The 23918-nt window shown below is 41.8% G+C and overlaps 1 protein-coding gene across 6 annotated transcripts in view; it reads left to right on the plus strand.

The window, feature by feature from the left end:
• Positions 1–23918, plus strand: part of LOC125428294 (contactin-4) — a 679975-nt gene that overhangs the window by 648339 nt on the left and 7718 nt on the right. For 5 of the 6 annotated variants that reach the window (XM_048488126.1, XM_048488125.1, XM_048488128.1 and 2 more), the window contains 6 exons: positions 3422–3542; positions 14929–15087; positions 16241–16390; positions 18507–18577; positions 21497–21731; positions 23189–23304. In XM_048488126.1, coding sequence (XP_048344083.1) covers positions 3422–3542; positions 14929–15087; positions 16241–16390; positions 18507–18577; positions 21497–21731; positions 23189–23304 — 852 coding nt within the window. The remainder of the gene's footprint in view (positions 1–3421; positions 3543–14928; positions 15088–16240; positions 16391–18506; positions 18578–21496; positions 21732–23188; positions 23305–23918) is intronic. The other variant, XM_048488131.1, reaches the window with a different exon arrangement.

Here is a 23918-nt window from a genome sequence, read left to right on the forward strand (position 1 = left end):
ATACATATTGAACATTTGTAGGTTTCAGTCATCTAAGAATGTTGAGCTTAAAAAAAAATGTCCAGCAGCAAACCCCTGAACCCCGTTCACCCTTTCCGTGCTAAACGCCTCTGCCTTGCCTGTGTAGAATTTGTAGAAACAAAAAACAGAGTTGAGAGAAGGGTTGTGCAACTAAGAAAAAAATTGGTAAAGGTCAGATTGGGATCTAATAAACCTGAATTATTTTGGAAATCCTGGATATTTCTGAACTCCCATGTTGGAAAATCCAGGATTCCTGAAAAGATTCAGGTCTATTTGACCCGAATGCAGATTTCCCCATCTCCCCCTCCCCTCACGTACTTGAACTCCAGTGGCAAGGTGAGGGTGGTTGCCTCCAAGTCCCACATGGAACCCCTGAGACTGTGGAGCTCTGCACAGAGCTGCAATCCCAGCTCGACTCGGCTGAGCTGGCAGTTCTGTGCTTGGCCCAGCCTCCAACTACCATGTATGCTGTGGCTGTGGAACTCTGAGTAGGTCTTCAAGCCCAGCTTGTTGTGGCTGAACTGGGCTCTTAGCTCTGTGTCTGCCCAGTTTCTGAATGCCACATGGGGCTCAGAGATTGGGGTGGTGGAGCCAAGAAGTAGGTAAGAGAGGAGGGAGGGGATTCCTATTAATGTTGGTGGGTTCAATGTGGCCCAAATCATGCCGATGTGTGATCTACAGAGGTGTATGGAGGGGAAGTGGCGCCCAGGGACAAAATGTCCTTCGGGTGCCCCCCCGTGGGTTGCATAACTCCTCCCCCACACATTGCATAACTCCGCCCCCTGCTCATCCCTGCTGCCAGCTCCTGCTCTCCCCAGGGCTTGAGGAGGGCAGAAGCCTGCCTGCACGAATTCCGGGAGGGTGGAACAAAGGCATTTTTAGGGGAAATGGAGCCTGGGTCATAATCTGAGTTTTCCGCCTCCTCGCGCTCCATTTTTCCTAGATACAGTGGAGGGATGAGAGAAATCAAGCTATCTGCCGGTCTCATGGAGGAGTGCCCAGGTCTACCACTGGGCAGGCAGGAAGGGGCCCAGGTCTACCACTTGGGCAGGCAGCAAGGGGCCCAGGTCTGCTGCTTGGGAAGGCTGGAAGGGGTTGAGTCAGTGTGCTAACATGGGCTCTGGCGCAGGAGGGTCAGCGCCCTCCCTTGACCTGTGGCAAGGGAGAATCTGGGGTCCCCAGTTTAAACACCATTGAAAGTGATGCTTTTGGGGGCGGATTCCCCCCCCCCAAAAAAGAATAGCATCACTTTCAATGTTGTTTAAACTGGGGACCCCAGATTCTCCCTTTAAGGTTGAGTTAAAAGGAGAATCTGGGGTCCCTAGTTTATACAACATTGAAAGTGATGCTGGAATCCACCCCCAAACAGCATCACTTTCAATGGGGTTTAAACTAGGGAGCCCAGATTCTCCTTTTAAATCCACCTTAAAGGGAGAATCTGAAATCCCCAGTTTAAACAACATTGAAAGTGATATGGTTTGGGGGTGGATTCTCCCCCACCCTGAAACAGCATCACTTTCAATGTTTAAACTAGGGACCTCAGATTTTCCCTTTAAATCCATGCCAAAGGCGGTGGATTTAAAAGGAGAATCTGGGGAAATTTGGCGTGTGCCTGCTGTCCGGGATGCAATTGTTACGCTAGCAGCACCAAACTTTCAGGGTATCTTTAGGAGACTCTCCTGATGATACCACCCAGATTTGGTGAAGTTTGGTTCAGGGGTCCAAAGTTATGGACCTTCAAATGTGTAGCCACCATCTCCTATTATCTCCCATTTGAAACAATGGGGGATGGGGCATCCTCTTTGTGAGTCCTAACTTTGGACCCCCTGAACCAAACCAAACCAAACTTGGGTGGTATCATCAGGAGAGTCTCCCGAAAAATCCCTGAAATTTCGGTGCTACTAACATAAAAACTGTGCCCTCTGCAGGCCAAAAACTGAAAAACTCTAAAAAACACAAACAAATCTGCATTTTTGTGCGCCCCCCCCCCACATGACCAAATGGGGGCGCCTGGGGACATTGACTCCCCATGTTCCCATGGCAGATGCACCCCTGGTGATCTACTTTTTGTTTCTCTTTGCTTTGCTGCCTTTTTCGGGGGCTGGAGGAGTGTCTCAGTTTGGCTTTTGCCAAAAGCACAATGCTATTGCAGAGTTTTATCTCAGTTTCATTAATGTTGTGATCAAGCAAAATCTGCTCAACTTAAAACACCAGTGGTACTTACATTACACTTTTTGTTAGAAATTTGTGCCATTTTACTTTTCTCTCACAGTATCTTTGTGAGGAATTTTTCATCAGCCATTGTGAAATGGGGAGCTGAGACTGGAAGCTAGTAATTTATTCTAGGCCACCTGGTGTCAGCTGTCCTAGGTCTAAGACATTGGGCTACAGAATTTCCACCCTGAAAATAGGAGAGAAAATTGCCATTCGAAACCTTTAACTGCTAGCCTCATCTGTCAGACAGCTGTTGGAAGTCTAAAATCTGCTCAAGATGAAATGCATCCCTTAAAAGTTCTTCCCTGCAGGGTGCGCAGCTGCAGCAACCGCAGCTGTTGCTAGCAATTATATCTAAATAGTGCCACAAAACCCCAAAATATGCACTGTATTAATATTCCTCAATTAAAAGCCTGGAATTGCAATTTTATTCTTAGATTTCTAACCGGTTAAGCACTCTATGCGATGGACTGTGAGAGAATATTTTGGGAGCCATGCGATCATGCAAAACCATAATTAGTTCCATACAATTGCTAATCAGGCATGAGCGTTTGGCACTGGGAAAAACAAATTGACTGTTGTTCCACGCCAGGTGATGCAAAATTTCCTTTGAGAGTGTTGCCCTCCTGACCTTTTAATGCAAAAACGGCAGGCAATCGAAAACACTGGCTGGGTAAGGGCTGCAGATGCCTCGTAATTTGGGTCGGTGTTCTCCTATTAAGTGGAAGTAGGCGGAATGCAGACTTCTGAATACCAATGATGCCTCCAGATTGGAAGCCTGCCTGACTTACATTTTGTTAAATCACGTTTTGTGGTAAACGGTTTAACTGACCCAGAGCTCCTGCGTCTCTGAAGGGAAATCCTGTTTCCAGCCCTTATCTGCGAGGAAGATGCACAGATTTGAAAATGGGCCATGGCTTGCTTTACAAATGTTTTAATCATCGGTTGTAAAGTAAATCCATTAGTCTGATGCTCCTTCCACACTTGCAGAATAATGCATTTTCAATCCACTTTCATAATTGTTTGCCAGTGGATTTTGCGATTCCGCACAGTAAAATCCAGCTGCAAAGTGGGTTGAAAGTGCATTATTCTGCATGTGCAGAAGGGGCCTCAGTGTCCTTCATGTGATAATCAGGTTCAGAGCTCATTAAAAAGTCATTATAACCCCTTTCCCCTACTTTATCAGCAGGATTCAGCTGGTGATTTGATGATCAGAAGCATCCAGCTGAATCATGCCGGAAAATACATCTGCATGGTGCAAACTAGTGTGGACAAGCTATCGGCTGCTGCAGACCTGATTGTAAGAGGTATTTGAATTTTGTTGCCGTTGTTGTTGGAAACTACTGTTTGCACTAACTGCTTGTGCGGATAATAGCCTAAAGCACAGTTTGAAAGAGTTTGGTTATCGTTTCGACTAGTAAACCGTAAGGTACCACAGATTATTTTTCTTTGGGCAAATGGTGAGTCAAAAAGCAGCCATCTATCGTAACAACCTCTGCTAATAATTGAAATATTAATCGAATGAAACTCAATGTGTTGTGTAGCAACTCCGGATGAAATAGCTTGCTTCGTTGGGAAACCTGGGGACTTTGCGTGCGCGCAGCGTGACTGTTTTCCCTCCTGGAGTGGGAAATGTGCTTGCAGACTCCGTACTTATACAGAGTTTTCCCTTTTATGTTCTCAGTCAGGGGTTGTGGAAGAGCCAGGCGACAGAAACTTACTTGAAATATGATCGCCTTCTTTTGCATTTGTTTTTATCTTGTTTTTCAGTCAAATACTGGCTCCCAGCAATCAGAAGTCAGGATAAATAACTATTGCAATTCAGTAAACATTTTCACTGGGGCAGGCTTTCTCAGTTGGCTGCTTCCTGTCCTAGAGTCAGAAAGCCATGAGAGGCCACACTGTTTGACTCTTTGCACAATGCAGGATCAGCCAAAAGGATCCTTGACAAGTGTTCATCCAGCCCCTACTTGAAAACTGCCATTGAGGGGGAATGCACCACCTCCTGAAGCAGTTGATCCCACTGCTGAATTAATGTACCAGTTTAAAAAATGCCTGTAATTTACCTTCACTTCCATTATCTTCTGTTCTTGTCACATTCCTCTTTCTCTGAAGAAGAAAAAGAAGAATTAGGAGGGGGGGGGAGGAGGAGGAGTTTGGATTTATATCCCCCTTTCTTTTCTGTAAGGAGATTCAAAGGGGGCTTACAGACTCCTTTTGCCTTCCTCTCCCCACAAGAGACACATTGTGAGGTAGGTGGGGCTTAGAGAGTTCCAAAGAACTCTGAGTAGCCTAAGGCCACCCCACAGACTTTGTGTTAAAGAGCAGGGAAACAAACCCAGTTCACCAGATAAGAGTCTGTTCAGGTGGAAGAGTGGGGAATCAAACCTAAACCTCCAGATTAAACCTATCTGCTCTTAACCGCTACACCACGCTTGATGGGAAGGATCAAAGGGAATACCACCCGCACCCCCATACCTTCAGCTGCTTCCCAAAAACTTCATAGTCAATCTTAATGGATGCAGTGGTGTTCACGGCCATACCATTTGTTCCCATATGGACCCTCACAAATGGGTAAATGACCTGTAGGTTGGATCAGTCTTGGTGTCTAGTTGGTAATATCTTTAATATTTGACCCTGGCAAGCAACAAACCTCCCAGGCTAGGGGGTCAGGCCTGGACACATGATGTCCTCTCAGTAGAGAGTCACCAATGTCCAACACTTTCTGTTTCCTTGTATCTCCATCACCTCCTCACTCAATCTTTCATATCCTTGTGGTTCTTCCTCTGCTACCACAAGGGCCTGGAATCAATGCCTCTCTCTGATACCTCCCTAGCTGGTAGCAAGAATCTGAACTATCCACCTTTAACCTAGGCTGATTCAGGCACCTGAAGAGAAGTCTGCTGCTATCTCTGTTGTCCTGGTAGGTCCCTCAGTGAAAACTGTAGCTTTGAGCTGTAACAGCCACTTGGGGAGGTACCTGGTGCATCATTTGATGGGCTTAGCAGTAAAAATAAGACCTGGAACCAGGAATTTGGAAAGATGCCTGCTACTTCCTGGATTTCCTCTGAGAAAGAAGAGGCAAATGCCATTTGTTCATCCCCAGTTTAAGCGTTATTTGATAAATGCAAGTAATGGCCGATGTGAAATGCTATTGCCCCAAATCAGTGGCCTTTGTCCTATATATTAGCAACTTCAACTAAACCATTATTTTAGGACAGACATCTATTTGTTGCGCCTGGATCAACCAAGCATACTCAAATCCTATCCAGTTATTTGTCAGTGGCAAGGGTGATCAGAAAGGGTCCTCAAAAGCTATAAATGGAACCAGCCGACATTTATAATTTTCCCGCGTCAATATTGGTACAGAATTGAAGAAGAAAATCTGTTGTCTAAAGTTTTGTTCCCTTCAAAGATAGCTTTGGTGACACTGACTTGGGGCCGTGAGAAAAAGTTAGTTCTGTGCAAAGAGCAACAGATATATAATAGAGAGTATTTCTTTCTCATATAGTGCATTGGTGCACAGTCATTTGGGCTTGTATGAAGTATGAGTTCGAATTTAGACAAACTGATTTAACAGTCAGGAACAAGATCCATCAGACCACGGCCACACAGCCCGGAAAACCCACCACAACCAGCTGATTTAACAGTGTTTTGCTCTTTCTGGGAAAAGCTGAAAATTGTAGTTGTGATAGCAGAGGATAAGGTAAAATCTCAGTATTCCTTAATACTAAAATTCCTGTGATTGTCTGCAGTTCAATATAGGCTTATGAAGTATAAGTGTTTGTTTATTTTAACTTATTTGTAGCATTAATAATAAAAAGCCTAATGGCCATCTAGGCAAGACACTTAACCATGTTTATTGTGGTCTGCATTCTTCCTATATGATTAAATTGGAATGTACTGGGCTCAAAAAGGTGCCTAATGTAATTCTGTCTCTGATGCTAATATACTTTAAGTGGGAAATTGTCTTGAAGCTCCAGGTATGCTTCTCCAAGCTCCCAGAAAGAAGGGCTGGTATATAGTAAATACTATCGCAACAGACCATTTTCAACCATCATGGCTTTCAAGCAAGGACAGTTTTGCCAGAAGACGGTTCTACCGTATTTTAATCACTTGTGTTCTTTGTTTACACTCACCCTTTCTCCCCAGTGGAGACCCAGAGTAGCCCAAAACATTGTTCACTTCTCTGTTTTATCCACACAACAACATTGTGAGGTAGGTTAGTCTGAGAGTATGTGTCTGGCCCAAGGTCACCCAGCAAGCTTTCATGGCAGAATTCAAAGTGAAATCTCCCAGATCCTAGTCGGATTCTATAACCACTATACCACTCTGCGCTTTCAGTATTCCCAGTTTATTCTCATATGCATATTGAAATTACTGCAGTTAGCCACAGCGCTCTGTTCTAATGCATTATGTTTTTGTCATAATGCTTTAGTCTCACTAACCTGTTAAAACACCAAGAAGTAGGTATCGTGCTGGAGCCGGAGGGGAGAGAAAAAAAGAAAATGAGGAACATGATCATTGTCCGTTTTAAAAGACAGCCGTGGTTTATCAGCTGTTTCCTCATGGGAGTAAGATATATTGTTGCTGCACTAAATGTATACTCCATTTAATGAGGACGAGGACCAATGAACAGTTTAAATACCAATAAATTAGACTGCTAAATATTTAAAGTCTGTAATAGTTGAAGTTCTTAACTGAAAGTATATGCATCATTTTGCAGGGAATGATCTTAAATTCTACTAGGAGTCTGTTAGAGGAAAATATATTGGAAGGAGCTGGCAAGTACGGTTAATGACTCTACTGCTGCATTTTGAATTTCCCCTTTTTTCCCCCTCCCAAAAGGTGTTTTCCTAGTCCATTGCACCATCTGCTGGTTAGGAAACAACAGCATTCAAGCTTTCTTATCTGTTGTTGACAGCTAGTGATGGAAAGGCACAGTCAAACACTATCTGTTAGAGCTTGACTTGAGCTGAAAAACTCATTCATCAGAGTGGCCGAGATTCCCCCACCAGTGTCACAATTGCGTATGCTGTAGGTTTTCCAGCTTCAATACACCATCCTAATTCACTGCCAGAAATCAAAATATAAAGGGAATCTTAAACACTAATTAACATAGTGCCTCATAAGTGCTTTTGCATTTGATCCAGCAAGTCATCGCCTACAGAACAACACAAATACATATAAATTAGTTCACTCGTAGCCATGACTTTGTGATACCTCACAATAACGCAACCACTTTTCTGGATTATAATTGCAGGGTCGTAAGGAGTAATGACATACCCTCTCCCCAATAGTCATTTCCTTGTATTGTAAGGTACAAAATCTCCATTCAGTCTGGAAGTTGTAAGTGAGTCACTTTGCTTTGAAGTATATGGTCCACCCCTTTTACCAAAAATAACAGTGCAGAGGAGAAAAGGAAATGCTTCCCGTTTGTTGATGCAACCAGGCATTTCCATCAAGTCAAATGTAGTCTTTACACCTTCCATGTGTATTCAGGAGCACATCTGAGGCCCTTTCCACACGTTCAGAATAATGCACCCTCAATCCACTTTCACAATTGTTTGCAAGTGGATTTTTCTATTCCACACAGTAAAAATCCAGCTGCAAAATGCATAGAAAGTGGATTGAAAGTGCATTATTCTGCCTGTGCAGAAGGGGCCTGAGAATCTGTTCCATTTTAAAAAGTAATGCAACATGGAGAGTTGTAGTCTGTGGGTACATATCATCTGTTTGCCATAAAGTACTTTTAGAGAGAGATTACTTCCACATTCTTCCACTAGACATTTATTTGTTTGTTTGTTTGTTTGTTTATAAATGTATATCCCACCCTTCCCAATAGGGCTCAGGGTGGCAAACAACATAAATCAGATAAAACCGATAAAACAGTGCAATAAAACAATGTAAACATTCAGCCGCAGCAGTTAAAACTTACAGCAATAAAAGCAATAAGATAAACAGATTGCGATAAAACCCTTAAAAGACACCCAAGGGAGATCATGATGATCACATGCTACCAGGGATGATTAAGAGGGACGTATTAGCAGCGAAACTGTCAGCCCAACCTAATAAGCATTAACCTGATTGTCTCAATAATGGGTTGTCCTCCATCCCCCATTGTAAGTAAAATCAATGGGGAGTCACATAGAATTCACAGAAACATAGAGTTGAAAAGGCCTCTAGGGTCATTTGTCCACCCCATGCACAAAACAGAAAATCCATAACTACTCCCCTTCCCCCCCAACACACATACAGATGCACCACCAGGGACCTCTGCTCCATGCCCAGAAGATGGCAAAAAACCTTCTAGGATCCCTGGCCAATCTGGCCTGGTGGAAAATTGCTTCCTGACCCCAAAGTGGTGATCAGTACTACCCTGGGCATGTAAGAAAGGGCCCCAAGAGCCAAGCACTGACACAACCTTTCCTGCTCCCCTTCTCATGATGTGCTTAAAATCACAGAATCAACATTGCTGTCAGATGGCTAGCCTCTTAATGACATCCAAAGAAGGCGAGCCTGCCACTTCCTGAGGAAGCCTGTTCCATGGAGGAACCACTCTAGCTAGGAAATTCTTCTACATATTTCGCCAAAAACTCTTTTTATTTAATTTCAACTGGTTGGTTCAGATATGACCTTCTGGGGCAACAGAAAATTACTCTGTACCATCCTGTATATGACAGCCATTCTAAGAACTTAAAAAGATTATCATATCACCGTTACAGGCTAAACATACCCAGCTCATTCAACCTTTCCTCATAGGACATTTCTTCAGACCCCTCACCCTCACTATCATTGTGGCCAAATAGCACTATGGCATCACATTCGCTATGTGATTCTTTCTGGGCAGTGAAACCTCAGATTAAACAGTAGCATGCAACAGGAACAATAGCTGAGGACAACATGAAAAATATGCAAAAAAGTGGAAGATGGGGATGGGTGTGAAAATGGTGCTAATCTCTACAAATCTAACATAGCGGCTACTCTACCAGCATATATACTGTCATTTCTTATAATCATGGTGTATGCAAAGTAGTACGAACTAATTGGGGGAGGGGAAAATTGAACATTAAGAGCCTAGAACTAAAACTCATCATTTCTAAACCAGACTTTCACAAATGTGAACCAACCAGGGTTCTGACATTATTGATCATCAGAAGGGTTAACTAGAATTACAGTTTTAGAAGGAAGCCCATGTTGTTAAAGTCAAAGTATTAAAGACAGATAATATAATAATCAGTTGCTAAATATAGTTTTTTTAAAGTGAATGTGCATTTTAAATGTTGCATTAGAATGTGTCCCTGCCTCAAGTCCATCAGGCAGAGATGCCCAATTTCTGTATTCTTGGATCCACTGCAGAAGTGTTTTGGTCTTTGAACAATATTTTGTCACATACAATAATACCCTTACGGGCAATCAGACTCTGTAATACCACCAATATTACCTAGAAACAAAGCCTCAGAGTTAAGGAGCAAACGTGTTTCTGCAAACCTAAATCATTACATACAAAAAGAGATCCAACATTAAAATGTGAGCTCCCTCTGCCTCCTACACCTTGCATTTATTTTATTTTTATTTTCCTTTTGAGAGGGCATAGCTCCTGGCTTGCCTTGATCATTAATATCCATAAACCAGATGCAACTGCTTTAAAGCCAAATTGCTTCCGAGCCATCAGTCTGACTATTCACGCCTCAAAGCTGATCCATGCATTTCTAAAATACCAACGGAACAAGCACTGAATGCTTGATGACAGGCATCCTTTCTCTGAACTCTGACCTGTGGCCTGAATATCATTCAGCACTGAAGCTGTGGCAAGACCAAGACAATGAGAATGTTTTCTTGTCCCCTTCACTTTATATCATTGGGTGTCTTCTCCCCATCTTCCCTGTCTTTCCATTTTAAACTGTAGCTGCTGCATGTGCTAACAGAAATCAATTTTCAAATTCACAAGTTTGAAAATGAATTCCTTGTGCAGAACCTGCACCGGTTCATTATAAACAGGGTTCAAATCCCTGCTAGGGATGCCAACACTCTGCTGCTATAGTGGCTGCTATAGTGGGAGACCTCATAATGTCCTGGTGCTTTGCCACCAGTTCCTCAAGCACCAGCGAGAAGAAATGGGGGTGGAAATGGGACATACACCAGCATTGCACTGAAGGGCTGATGTCATAGCATAGATATGGAGGAAGAAAAAGAGGATTTTTTTACCCCACTTTTTCTCTAAGGAGTCTCAAAGTAGATTACAGTCATCCTCCTTCCTCTCCCCTGCAACAGAAACCTTGTGAGGTAGGTGGGACTGAGAGAGTTTTGAAAGAACTGTGACTTGCCCAGGGTCACCCAGCAGGCTTCATGTGGAAGTACAGGGAAACAAAGACGGTCTGCCACCCTTAACCACCATGCCACACTGGCTGTCAATAATGAATACTCCGGAATTTTTAAAAATTCTATAGTAAAGTCATAGAATGTAAGTAAATTCTAGAGCACCTAATGACATCACTTCCATTTTTTACCAGAAGTGCTGTTAATGAGCTGGCACAATGCCAGCACAACAGGCACCACTTCCCCAATTTCTCCTGTGGGTTGTGAACTGCAGCATGGCAACTCTAAACTACTCTGAAGTCTGGCCCTTGTTTATAGTTAACTTAGCTGTCACGAATCTTCCCTGCAACTTTCCCTTGTTCACCGTAACTTACCTGGCAGCAGGGGTTGAAGGGAGCTTCTAGGATTATGTTTGGCTCCAGAAATAGCATACAGTAGTGCTACGCATGTACTCTCAGACAGCACACAAGAAACAAAGTCCCTGTGATCTCTGAGATGTTGCTACGATTTAGACATCTTACGTTGCTACCATTTAGACATCTTATGCTACTGGCAGCCCTGGATTCTTGATCTCCTTTTGCTCTGTCACGTAGGCTAATGTTGCAAAGATCTTAGCTGATCGAATTCCCTTTGATGAGCTTAAGCAAATAACCTAATCCTGATACCGGTGTATAGATGATTCTGATATATAGATGTCTGTCAAGTAGCCTGCCAACTATCGCTCCAGGGGAGGACAACAAAAAATCCAGCCACACACTCAAACCATCTGACAATGCTGCTGAACGCTGACCAGGAAACTGTGCAGCCAACCTACTGCTTCTGCACCCCTACTCTAAGCTCTTCACACAACCCCAGAACTTCTGAGTATATATACTACATGATCTTGGAATAGCAGTTCACTGGTGTGAATTTTTGGGGAGAGTATATTTTAATAAGCCTCCCAATTTCTGCTTGAAAACAAAGACTGGCCTTGTTGTTGTGGGTTTTCCGGGCTGTGTGGCTGTGGTCTGGTAGATCTTGTTCCTAACATTTCACCTGCATCTGTGGCTGGCATCTTCAGAGGTGTATCACCGAGGAAAGTCTATTACACACTGTGTCTTCCCTCTGTGATACAGCTCTGAAAATGCCAGCCACAGATGCAGGCGAAACATTAGGAACATGATCTACCAGACCACGGCGACACCCCGGAAAACCCACCACAACCAGTTGAATCCGGCCATGAAAGCCTTCGACAATACAAAGACTACCCTTCTTCTTCTCACGGATCATCTAAAATGAGGACGAGCAAGGAAGAAGCCTTTGTCAGCGTTCCAATATGAACCTTGGATTACTTGGCTTGCTTTACAAGAGGGTGCAAAGATGAGATAATCCTAGTTGGAATTAGTTAAAAACTGCACTTCTATTTTGCTTTTGGGGACTTTTATTTCCCCTTTCCAGTCACCCTAACATGACTATGACATCAGATTGAGATTTTTTAAAAATATGGACCCTGTCTGGGATATTTCCTTAGTTTTCTTTCCTCAAAGGCCAACTGCTCAGCTCACATCCTTCTTCATCTACAGGAAAGTTGAAGGAGGGAGATGCAGTTCCCTTGCTAGAGACAAGGGGGTCCCTCTCCAAGTCAGAGAAGAGACTTCCTTTGCCATATACTTATACACTTTAGCAGCTCAGATTCAAGATTCTGAACAGTCTCTGTGGCAATATTCTATAACCATCAGATGGTGGCAACTCTACCCAAGACCGAGAATCCAGGAGTATTGGTTGTGCCAAAACATACGCACTCCACAACAGATCCTTTGCTCCTTTAGAATTGTTGTTCAAGCCAGCATGTAAAACCTAGTAGGAATTCCCATATTTCTTCCCAATGCTGCCTCCAGGTACTCAAGGAAAGGGACTCTGCATGAGGAGATTTGGACAGGGAGGTGATGAGGCACAGTTGGGCCCCCAAGATTTAAAAATGTAGTTCAGTCCCAAATCCCCTCGTTTTGGTTAGAAAGGCTGCATGTGAATCCAGGGGAGTTCACCTATCACCACTAGAAATCAGTCATTTCCTTACAGTTAAGCATATTTAGCACTGCATTATTCCATGGGCTTCTGAATGCAGTATGGCCATCAGTCTATTCTACTATATTTTGCCTCTAACCTTCAAGCATTTAGATTCAAATTATTCCATAAAACAAGGCATGGTCTGCTTAGCAACCCCAGACTTAATTAAGTAATTTTTGAAGCATGAATTGAAATGTTACATCTCCGATACAACCTTACTTCTCACCACATTATGGAATGTAGAACATTTCACTGTGTGAGCTATTTCCCTCCAGCAAGAACATTTAAAGTCTTCGCTTTCACAGCTGGTCAGTCATCTTACAGCAAATGTTTCAAAGGCAATACGGTGTAAGATTTTATATACCTAAAAACGTGTAACTACCTAATGGCCAAGAAGACAGAACTACCATCGGGAAGGATGAGTCACTTCAGACTTCTGTAACAGCTTGCTGCACTTTTAATTTAAAACTTTATTTCAGAGTAATCTCATTGAATCTCCACTGGAACTAAACTAGAAAAGGTTATACTTGTCCAGCAACAGTTGCTGCAACCTTTTATTTTACTCTCTTGCTTCCTGACACAATATTTCAGGATGTCTTTGCCAAAGCATGCTGTTTTTTAAACTGAACAACCAAGTATATTATATATAAAATTGCTATCATTGCAATGACACCTGGAAATACCATGAAGAATTTTGTACAGGTGAATGAAGTTTGCTGTTACAAAGACTCTTAGGACCTAGGTGCCACCCGGGTGACAGCCCTGTCAATAATTGGCTCTTAAGTTCAATATTTTGTATTTTTAAGCTGTGTTATGCCTTATTTTAAAAGCATGGTTGAAAATAAATAACATTATGTGTTGATTGACTACTTTGAATTTGAATTTCTGACCTCTTCCATTCTGGAAGGATCAGAATTATTTTTTTTTTTTGTAAACAAAACAATACATCCATCCAGATAGGGGGTTTTTTAACAGCAGGGAAAAGAAAAACGTGCCTTTTTTCTTCATTCCTGGAAAGGAGAGAATGGGCTCCCTTTTGCTTGGTGCAGATCTCAGAAGCTGCAGGGACAAAAACCATGTTGAATTAGAACTGCATGGGGGAAAGGAATCAGATGACTTTGAATAAAAACCCACAGTTTGTATCAAATTTAAAATAATGCTCCCCACATATTCATCCCTGGATAGCATAAGTTTACCTGAACAAATACTTATTATGTTTATAAAGAAATGTACCCAATGGTTGGATTTGGTGACTGTCTGAAAGAAACATGTTCCAAAACAAGGGAGCGCCCACTGAGAACCCTTCTTGCCTTCACTGTTTCAATTGGATACTGATAGTTTGCCATGACGTTTATATCTTGCAAAGTCATTTATCTACTTCAAAGATTTATATATTTCAAAGCACAGTTAAATGCTAAATTTGGCAGCCATACCAGTGGGGAAAAAATGCTTGAAGTCATTTTTTATCAAAGAAACACCATACATTCTTCTGATTCAAAAGTGGCTTCTAACTGGGTTGTCATCTCGCACAGTCCAAGAACCATGCTCAGTGAAATGTCTCTTGGATGCAGCAAACACAGCAATCCTCAGACATGCTCGTAGGACAGCAGCAGAGTTTAATGGAGAGAGAGAAGCCTGGAGACACGAAGTCTCTGAACATAGACAGAGAACAAAAACTACAAGAGAGCAGCAACTGGCTCACAATAAAACACCAGGCTTAATAAACATCAGGAACATTCATCACGTTCAGTGTTCCTCTACCTGCTTTTTTTTAGAATGCTCATGAAAACCAGCCATACGACAGCCTATCCCTTTAACATAAATATCTTTTCAGCAGTACAAAAATATACATCTGGGGTTAATTTTTCCACGCATTACCCTAAAGACTAAAATGCATGTAACCAAAAGCAGCTCACAGTCTAAAGGAGGTGAGTTTCAGGTAGGAGAGAAATTAGAATTTTTTAATAAACTAAAAATGGGAAGGGTAACTTTACAGAAGAATAGCCGGGGAAAGCAATGGCAAACTACCCCACAAAAACTATAAAATCACTGCTTGCAGTGGTACCCCAGGGTCGGAAACAACTGAAGGGGAAAATTTACCTTTAACTTTACAGAACGTCTGATGATGTTTAACAGGCTAAATGGAAATGGATTCAGAAAGAATCAAAAACACATTGTTCGCATGGCCTGTTCATTTCTTTTTATGTGTTGCGTTATTAGCTTCTTCTTTGAGCTGAGTAAATATGTGGAATATTTCTACAGAATGTTATATTCTGGGTATATCTCATTGATGGGAGTTGAAACATTTTTGTGTGCATGGTACAATAGGTCCCCCAGGTCCCCCGGAAGCTGTGACAATTGACGAAATCACTGACACAACAGCTCAGGTATCTTGGAGGCCAGGAGCAGACAACCATAGTCCCATTACAACATATGTTATTCAAGCAAGAACACCTTTTTCTGTTGGATGGCAAGCAGTTAATACAGGTAAATATACTTCTTGACTTTCCCCAAAAAGTAACTTATTCAAGTTTTCTATAAATGTAACAACTGATGATATATTACTTTCATGAGAGACATGTGTCTGTACCTCTTTGGTTTTTTAAAAAAACGAATGCCTAAGTCCTCTCTATAACCAGAAGATATGTACTTACCCAAGAATTTTGGAAGATCCTTCCTAAAACAATTTGTTTTGGTATCATCCTTGCTGACCTTTTGAACACTGATGAAGACTTACTTGGTTCAGATGGGATTTGGTAGGTGAGCTTGATCCACAGATTAAGGAAAAGTAGTATACACGTTTTACAAATGAATGTATTGATTTTATTCAGTTTATAGGCAGCCAGTGATCCGGGATCACATCCAAGTTAGATTGCTGTATTGTGTTCTACATGGGGCTGCCTTTGAAAACAACAAGGAAACTTCAATTGGTCCAAAAGGCTGCAACCAGGCAACTGGCTGTTGTGGGTTTTCCAGGCTGTGTGAGCATGGTCTGGTAGTTTTTGCTCCTAACGTTTCACTTGCTTCTATGCCTGGCATCTTCAGAGGCATGTCACTGTGAGATGTGACATGTGATGTGCCTCTGAAGATGCCAGCCATAGAAGCAAGTGAAACGTTAGGAGCTAAAACCATCAGACCATGGCTACACAGCCCAGAAAACCCACAACAGCCTGAGGTCTTTTTAGCACAAGGCAACAAGGTTTTAACTGAGACTTTCTGTGTGCAAACCATGGCCTTTTTTTGCATGGGCCAATAAACATGGGTTAACGGTGGGATAAAACCTGGGTTGTAGGGGAACTTCACACGGATCCCACTCCTAGAGTGAGTCCACTCTGCATTCCACCACCACCACGGATTTTTCAAGAATCACATTATATGCAATTCTTTTGTTTTAACATGCCTCACAGCCACAGCCAAGCTAACAACTGCGGCTGTGAGGCGCATTAGGCAGCTGCGATCCAACAAGAGAATCGCAGTCCAGCTACAGGATTGATTGCATCTTCCATTGTGTTTTGCTAATCTTGCTATACAATATTTTAAACATTGGATTCAGAAGAGTCAAACCTAGGTTATTCATCATTCAGTGACTAACTGGGTACAAAAACTCTCACATTCTTGATTTAACTCTTTTCTTTCCTAGTTCCAGATGTCATAGATGGTAATACATTTACAGCGACGGTGGTTGGGTTAAACCCATGGGTGGAGTATGAATTCCGAGTAGTTGCTGCAAGCCTTATTGGAATTGGAGAACCAAGCAGACCATCAGAGAAACGGAGGACTGAAGAGGCTCGTAAGTAATAGAAAACACCCAGTTTGGCAGTTCAGTCAAGTTATGATACGTCTGTTGAGTAACAGCTTTTCTTCTTGATTTTAAATAATCTGCATATTTAAGGGGAAAATGATTTAATAAAATAATATTGCTTTATGAAAATTTACGGATGAACTTGCACCTTGGTTGGGGTTCCTTTCCAAACAAGAACAGCATCACGCAGGCCAACATCACCACCACTACCCCCGATTACTCTTGAAGTGGCCAATTTTGCACAACACAAATAAAATGTTTTGAGCACAAATTCTGCATAGCTTTTTGCTGAAAACATTTTGAAAATGTTTTATTTTCCCTCAAAATGTTTTATTTTAAAAACACTAAACTAGCGACTTTTCCCCCCGGAAAAGCATTTTCAAAACATTCCCTGTTCACTGCACAAAGTGCAGGAAACATTTTACTTTTCCTGCCTGATTTAGAAGCTCTCACTTTTGTTTTTGTCTCGCCTGCCATTTTCAGCTGCTTGAGATCCTTCATGCTGTTTGCCTATTGCTGTGTTTTCCACGAAGGTTTCCTCAGCTTGCAGTGCAGCCAATGTGTAAAGTATGTGAAAAAAGTTAGTTTTGCCTTTCAAGTCCACGCATGTGTCATTTTTCCTTTTTTTAAAAAAAACCCACGTGCACGGAATCAGAAGGCAAAACTAACTTTATTTATGTACTTTACACATTGGCTGCACTGCAAGCTGAGGAAACCTCCTTGGGAAACACAGGCCCCTTCCGCACACGCAAAATAATGCATTTTCAAACCACTTTCACAACTGTTTGCAAGTGGATTTTGCTATTCCGCACAGCTTCAAAGAGCACTGAAAGCAGTTTGAAAGTGCATTATTCTGCATGTGCGGAATGAGCCACAGCAATAGGCAAATGGCATGGAGGATCTCAAGTGGCAGAAAATGGCAGGTGGGATGGAGCAGTGAAAATAAGAACTGTTTTGAACTGCAACACTTTATCGTTCTGTGCTATTCTGACAAAAAAAAAGCCAAAATGGTTCTTTTAAAAACATTTGCAGAACGTTTTAAATATTCTGTGTAGAAAAAACCATTGCTAAATCAAACACTCTATCCTGTTTTTAGTGTTACTGATACAGGTTAATTTTAGAGAAAAGTTTACAACTTCAATAAAACAGCAGTCCAATGGTACTTTAACTTAACCTTATAACTCCATCAAAAAAACCTCTGGTTTGCTACAGAACTGTAAGTCTTTAATTACCTTGTGCACAAAGGTGAGGGAAGGGAAGGAGAATCAAGAGGTTTAGGATCCCTGAGGTTTGTTTGTGTAATTACAAAGCATGGTTTGTTGTTATATCTACTTAAGCCATAAAGTATCCAGGAAATATTCTTCAGATTGGCCACTATTAATTCAAATTTATAGTTCAAAATATTTAATAAAATTATAGCCCTAAATTTATAGCAATCAGTTTCACGCAGACAAATAAATGCAGCATATTACAGAATAAATTATTTTTAAAACGATTTTCTTAGGGTAATTGGTTTATAAATATCCTTTGTCGCCACCTCATTTGCAAAATTATATATGATATACTTTTATTATTTATCCACCTATCTTATGGATTTATCCATAAATTATTTTTGTCTGCTAATCTTAATTAAAATTAGGGAATTTTATTAATTCTGATTAATAGATATGTTTTGCCGTACAAGATATGATATCAAAATGTTTCAGATTTTTTTCTCCTCATTTTTAAACTATGTTTCCAGAGGAAGACAGATTGCTTTGTTTTGAGGTTTGGTGACCGGGAAATTAATATCAAGATTGTTTTTTTTAAATTGCAAATACACAAAATTATAACAGCAAACAAATATCAGTAAAAGATGAAAAACTGATAGTACCTAACAGCATCTGGTAATATAACAAGCTCTCTTACCCAAATACTTTCCATCTGCTCAGAAAACTCAGTGTTCCTCTTTTCTTTGCCATCAATGAATATATTCTTGTATTTATAAGTTCAAAGTCATCAAATAGTTGTCTGTATAAAAATAAGCTGAAAAATCAGTTCAAAAGAAAGTGAAGCTGTTCCTGTTTCTGAATACTCACTGGTATATTGGGCTTCCCTTATACAGTTCCTGAGGTCACCCCAGCTAATGTCAGTGGAGGCGGTGGAACTAAATCTGAACTGGTCATAACATGGGAAGTAAGTAACCTATGATTTCAGGGGGAAATGGATGTATCTATTTAACTGTGCAATCCAAAGGGGAGGGAGGCTGAAGCCACACTAGGAGCAGCAAAAGTGTTGCACCAGGGTCTTTGCTACTAGTGCCATAAAGTGGCATGGATGCCGGAGCCAAGGGACTTACCTCAGTGCCCAAACCCAGAGGGTGGGTCCTGCAGCAGCTGGCCACCACCACAAATGCCTGCAATGGCATTCCAGGGCAGGTGTGGAGCGAGGGGGAACTGCACCCGGGGCACACGCGTGCCTTGCACCACTGCCACAGTGCCGCCCGCCCCCACCCCACGCCCCCTCCACACCCCCACTGTGGCGCACACCCAGAATGTCCCCTACCAGCAGTGTAGACTTACGCCACCAAAAAGGTGATCTAAGTAATTCTATGCTATGGGCTTCCCTGTGGGAGAAACGAGTTCCTCCATCTACCCTGGTTCCTGCACTATTGATTACCTCTTTGGAGGCAGAGCGGCCGCACCATCCCCATATGCTGCTCTACGTATGCTGCTCCACCCTACCACTACTTTGGGTTGGACTGTTAGTATCAAATTGACCATGAGCATCAAGTAGCATCAAGACACTGCGTCATCTTACATCTCAGAGAATAACTGTAATCACTGTGAATTCCAAATTTAAATGGACTGCAGCACTGACTAAAAGCAGAGAGGAGTAGAAGGATATAATGAGTTGCAGGGGGGATGTCAGAAGTGAAGGAGAACATATCGTTATCATTAGTGATGTCAATACAATGTGTGGCCACCTAGTTGGAAATACAAATGCACATTCAAACTTAGTATGCAAGCTTACCTTTCAAGACAAACACCATTTTCCCCCAAAGAAGTTCTGCATTGTAATATAAAGCAAGGTATTTTGCATGTGTATATGCATGCATAGATGGTTTTGTTCTAGTTGCAACTCCTATTTAGTTACAACAGCCCCACTTACCTCACAAAATGTCTGTTGTGGGGAGAGGAAGGGAAAGGAGCTGCTAAGCCATTTTGAGTCTCCTTACAGGAGAGAAAGGTGGGATATAAATCCAAACTCTTCTTCTTCTGTTTGTAGCTTGACAGGGTGATTTTTTAAACCTTTACGGAATGGTGAGCAACTTAGGGCCTCTCTGCCCAGCTGAGGCAGGAGTGTGTGCGTATTGTGTACTTCCTGAAATTATCTTACAAAGCTAGGGGAAGTTCTCTGTCCACAAGCCAATAATTTATACCCGGGCTTCTTATTGCTTAGAACCCTGTGGAGCAGAGTGGTAAGCTGCACTACTGCAGTCCAAGCTCTGCTCACAACCTGAGTTCAATCCGGCTCAAGGTTGACCGGGCCTTCCGCCTTTTGAGGACAGTAAAATGAATACCCAGCTTGCTGGGGACAAAGTGTAAATGACTGGAGAAGACAATGACAGTGGGGAAGACAATGGCAAACGTAGTCTGCCCAGTAAATGTTGTGATGTGACATTACCCCATGGGTCAGGGGATTACCTTTACCTTTTCATTATTGTTGCCTGTTAGCTATACCTCTTTAGATCCTACTATTTTGCTCTTTTTATCCACAGGTAGCAAAAGCAATCCTCTGTTGATCCCAAAAGCTTCACTGTGAAATTGCAATAATGTAAATGTGTTTCTCACTAGTGCTGTTGGGACACATTTCATTACATTCACCATTGCCTGACGGAACACAAAACTGGGGCAGTGTTCTGTTTTTCAGTACTCGCCTCATTGCCCAGTGTGCTGAGTTTCCATCCGTCCTGTGACTAATTGCATTAATGCCTTGCTTTCCCTGCTAAAAATAAAAGAAGTGCCTAAAAATGAGCTAGGTGCTGAAAACATCATCCATAATTTTAAACCATAATTTGCAAGAAACATAAGAAGTCATTTTTACAGTGATCCAAGTTGTGAAAGTTTTTTTAAAAAAAAATCTATAATGAGTAGGCTAGCCACATTGTTGTTCTATTTTAGAAACACACAAGTCCAAAACCATTTCCACGTATGCTAATCTGCTTGGCTTCCATAGGACTGAAGGACGTGCTTAAGTGGCTATCTGTTTCAGGGCATTCCCTGCAATGAGGATTTTCAGCTTCTTTGCCGAGACTCAAAAATATTCAAGATGAGATAATTGCAGCGTCGGCACCAGTGACATGAATGTGATGTGACTGTTTTTTGGCATCAGGCAGCATTTGCCTGCTAGTCTGAATTGCACTTCCATGCAAACTCCTTGTCATATTGGAGTTCATAGCATATTTAAAGTAGGTCATGCCCTTTGCTTCAAGACTAGCTACTTACCGTGTCTAGTAAAATGAAAACAGCACACAGGGGAATAGAACAGGATACTGGTAAAAGTCACAGCAAGTCCTTGTAATCCAAAGATCTGAATCTCATTGTACGCTGAGCTGTCGCTATATCCCAAAAGAGGTGTTAGGAGCTGGCTTGGAATGGATGGGTGCCTAAAGTTTTTGCTTCAGAGAAAGGAGGGGGCATTAAATAAGTGGTGGGGGGATGGATTCTAATCTATACATTTATTGGATTCTTTCAAACCTTAGGAACTGCCTTGCAGATGGCATTTAGATGCCTGATTGCTAGCCATGCATTATGTTAAGCTGCACTTGGTTCTTTATCTGACTTGCACAGTTTCGTATTAGATGCTTTCAGGGGAGAAAACAGACTATAAAGAGGCTATAAAAAGCATGTGAAAGTTCTGAAACAAATTGGTACTGAAACATACAAGGGCTTTCCAGTGGAATGCGTATTTCTTTCGCGAGGCATTATGCTTCCAAATTACACAGTGTGAGCCTATTATTGGGGGGGGGGGGGCTTAAGCTATACTGAGCTTCTTTGAAAATCTATACATCACGCTGTTTCTGGGATTTTGCTTCTTCTCTCCCCATGATAGACAGTTCCTGAAGAGTTACAAAATGGAGGTGGGTTTGGTTACGTCGTAGCCTTCCGTCCAGTTGGTACTGTAAGTTGGATGCAGACTGTCGTGGCTTCTCCTGACGCCTCCAAATACATCTTCAGAAATGAAAGTTTACCGCCATTTTCCCCGTATGAAGTCAGAGTGGGTGTGTACAACAACAAGGGCGAAGGTTCTTTCAGTCCAGTCACAATTGTCTATTCAGCAGACGAAGGTAATCGCAACTGTGGTGATTCCTGGGATTCTGTTGATGTGATATATAATAAGCTGCATGTTCCCACTTTCAGAATCCAATCTGTTGACAGCCCTTAACTGAGCATTGCTTAGGATGGTATTGTTTCTGCAATAACTGAACATTGCTCAGGAGGAGGACATTAATTAATGAATTGCCATTAATCTGAAATGTGAGGTCTTTCTTTTAAGGAATATGTAATTTTAAACTCTTTGGCTCATTCCGCACATGCAGAATAATGCACTTTCAAACTGCTTTCAATGCTCTTTGAAGCTGTGCGGAATGGCAAAATCCACTTGCAAACAGTTGTGAAAGTGGTTTGAAAACGCATTATTTTGCATGTGCGGAAGGGGCCTTTGTGACATTTTTTCCCCCCAAGATAACACTTCAGGATATTTGAAGTGTGTTTTTCCCCATTTGATGTTTAATTATACCGCATTGTGAAGAGATGCATATTTGTTTAATAGCATGTTTGTTATTATGCTTAAGCAAGTGGGAGCTGCGAAACTTGAAGGAGGAAAATCCCCTGGCTTCAGCTCCCCCCCCCCCCCAATCACTGCCACTTCCACTGCACATGACCCAGGCCAAGTGAAGCTCCCAGAGTCTGCTGTAGAACCCACTGTGGCTTCCTTCCCATTGCTGCTGCCAACCCAGACCCAGCGAGTAGACAATGCTATTTTTTTCAAATTGAGGACACTTAACCCCCCCCCCCCCAAATATTTTTTAAAATTTTCAGATTCTTCTACAGTCCTAGCGGGTTCTTGAAGTTTGCAGAAAAACCTTTTGGAGGCCAGTGTGCCTCCTATCTGTGGATTTTAAGTATCTACAGCAGGAATCAGACTTGGAAATTAGATACATAGATCTCTCTCTCTCTTCTTAGATACTGTAATGGTAAAAAATGCAGTTTTATCCTGCCATTGAATAGATGTGTGTTTGTGCACTGAAATTTACAGTACAATCCATAGCAGTGTTATGGCCCTCTAATGGAGCAATCTGAACCTATTCAAAAGTGACTCCCATTGTAGCCACTGGTGCTTAGTCCCAGGAAACTGTTCGTTGAATTGCTGCCCAAGTCAACTGAAGTCAATGAACTTAAAAGGGTTCTTTGGATTGCACTATGAAATATCCTCTGACAGCAAATGGGTCCTTTGTTTCTCAGTGTATCAATTCAAAGTGCAATTAAATCAATTTGACATTGGCATCTTTTTTTGTGAATTATCTTGAACTGATACTACATCAAAAAAGAGGGACTTGGTCCACTTACAGAGCACAATCTTCGCAGTTTTCATCTTAAAAACCATCACTCGTCTCTAATTATACAGCAAGAAAAGGCCTTAAGGTTTGGGTATAGTCAACTGAACTGCAAAGGACAGTTACCTCAATGAGGAACTATGATTATAAAAGTGAATCTACAACTAACCACCGCTTCTCCTCTGTAGAACCCAGCAGAGCTCCAACCAGCATCATTGCTAGAAGCCTTTCATCTTCAGAAGTAGAAGTGTTTTGGTCCTTGCTGCTTGAGTCCCAGAGCAAAGGAAGGATACAGGGCTATGAGGTAGGAGCATCACCATGAAACAAGCAGTCCTCTTCAAGCACCTAACTGCCCCATAGAGAATATTCAGGGCATCAATTCTAAAGCATTATAAGATGCCCAAAGAATCCTTTTTCAGATTCATTACTGAAAAGTGCTTTTCTTATTACTCAGAAAAACATATGCTAATCCAATCGGTATCAGTAAGCTTTAGAAAGTGTGATTCTTAAAGTATTGTTCTGCAAGGGGAACACGGTCATGCAAGACTAGAATCCTGCAAAATGCCTGAACTACAAGGGGGTTGTGTTTATTTGTTTGGAGGTTTTTTTTTCATAGTAATATAGAATGAGCAGCCACAGGGCAGAACTAAATACCATTTTTGTACAGTATTTTGTTCTCTGTTTTTATGTATCTCAAGAGTGCAATTGCATTTTTGCTGATATAAAACTTCATCAGGGTATTTAAAAATACAGTTAATAAGTAAATTCTTAAAGTTAATGTTCATTCACATATTGGTCGGTGAGAGTGGGGTGGTTAACTGAATGAGAGTAGGGAAATATGACTATTATTTCAATAGCACATGTAACACTGTGGATGTGCGCAAGGTGTAATCCTGGGATTTTTTTTAGCTGTTCTGA

This window comes from Sphaerodactylus townsendi, linkage group LG03 (assembly GCF_021028975.2).
Source record: "Sphaerodactylus townsendi isolate TG3544 linkage group LG03, MPM_Stown_v2.3, whole genome shotgun sequence".
Lineage (NCBI taxonomy): Eukaryota > Metazoa > Chordata > Lepidosauria > Squamata > Sphaerodactylidae > Sphaerodactylus > Sphaerodactylus townsendi.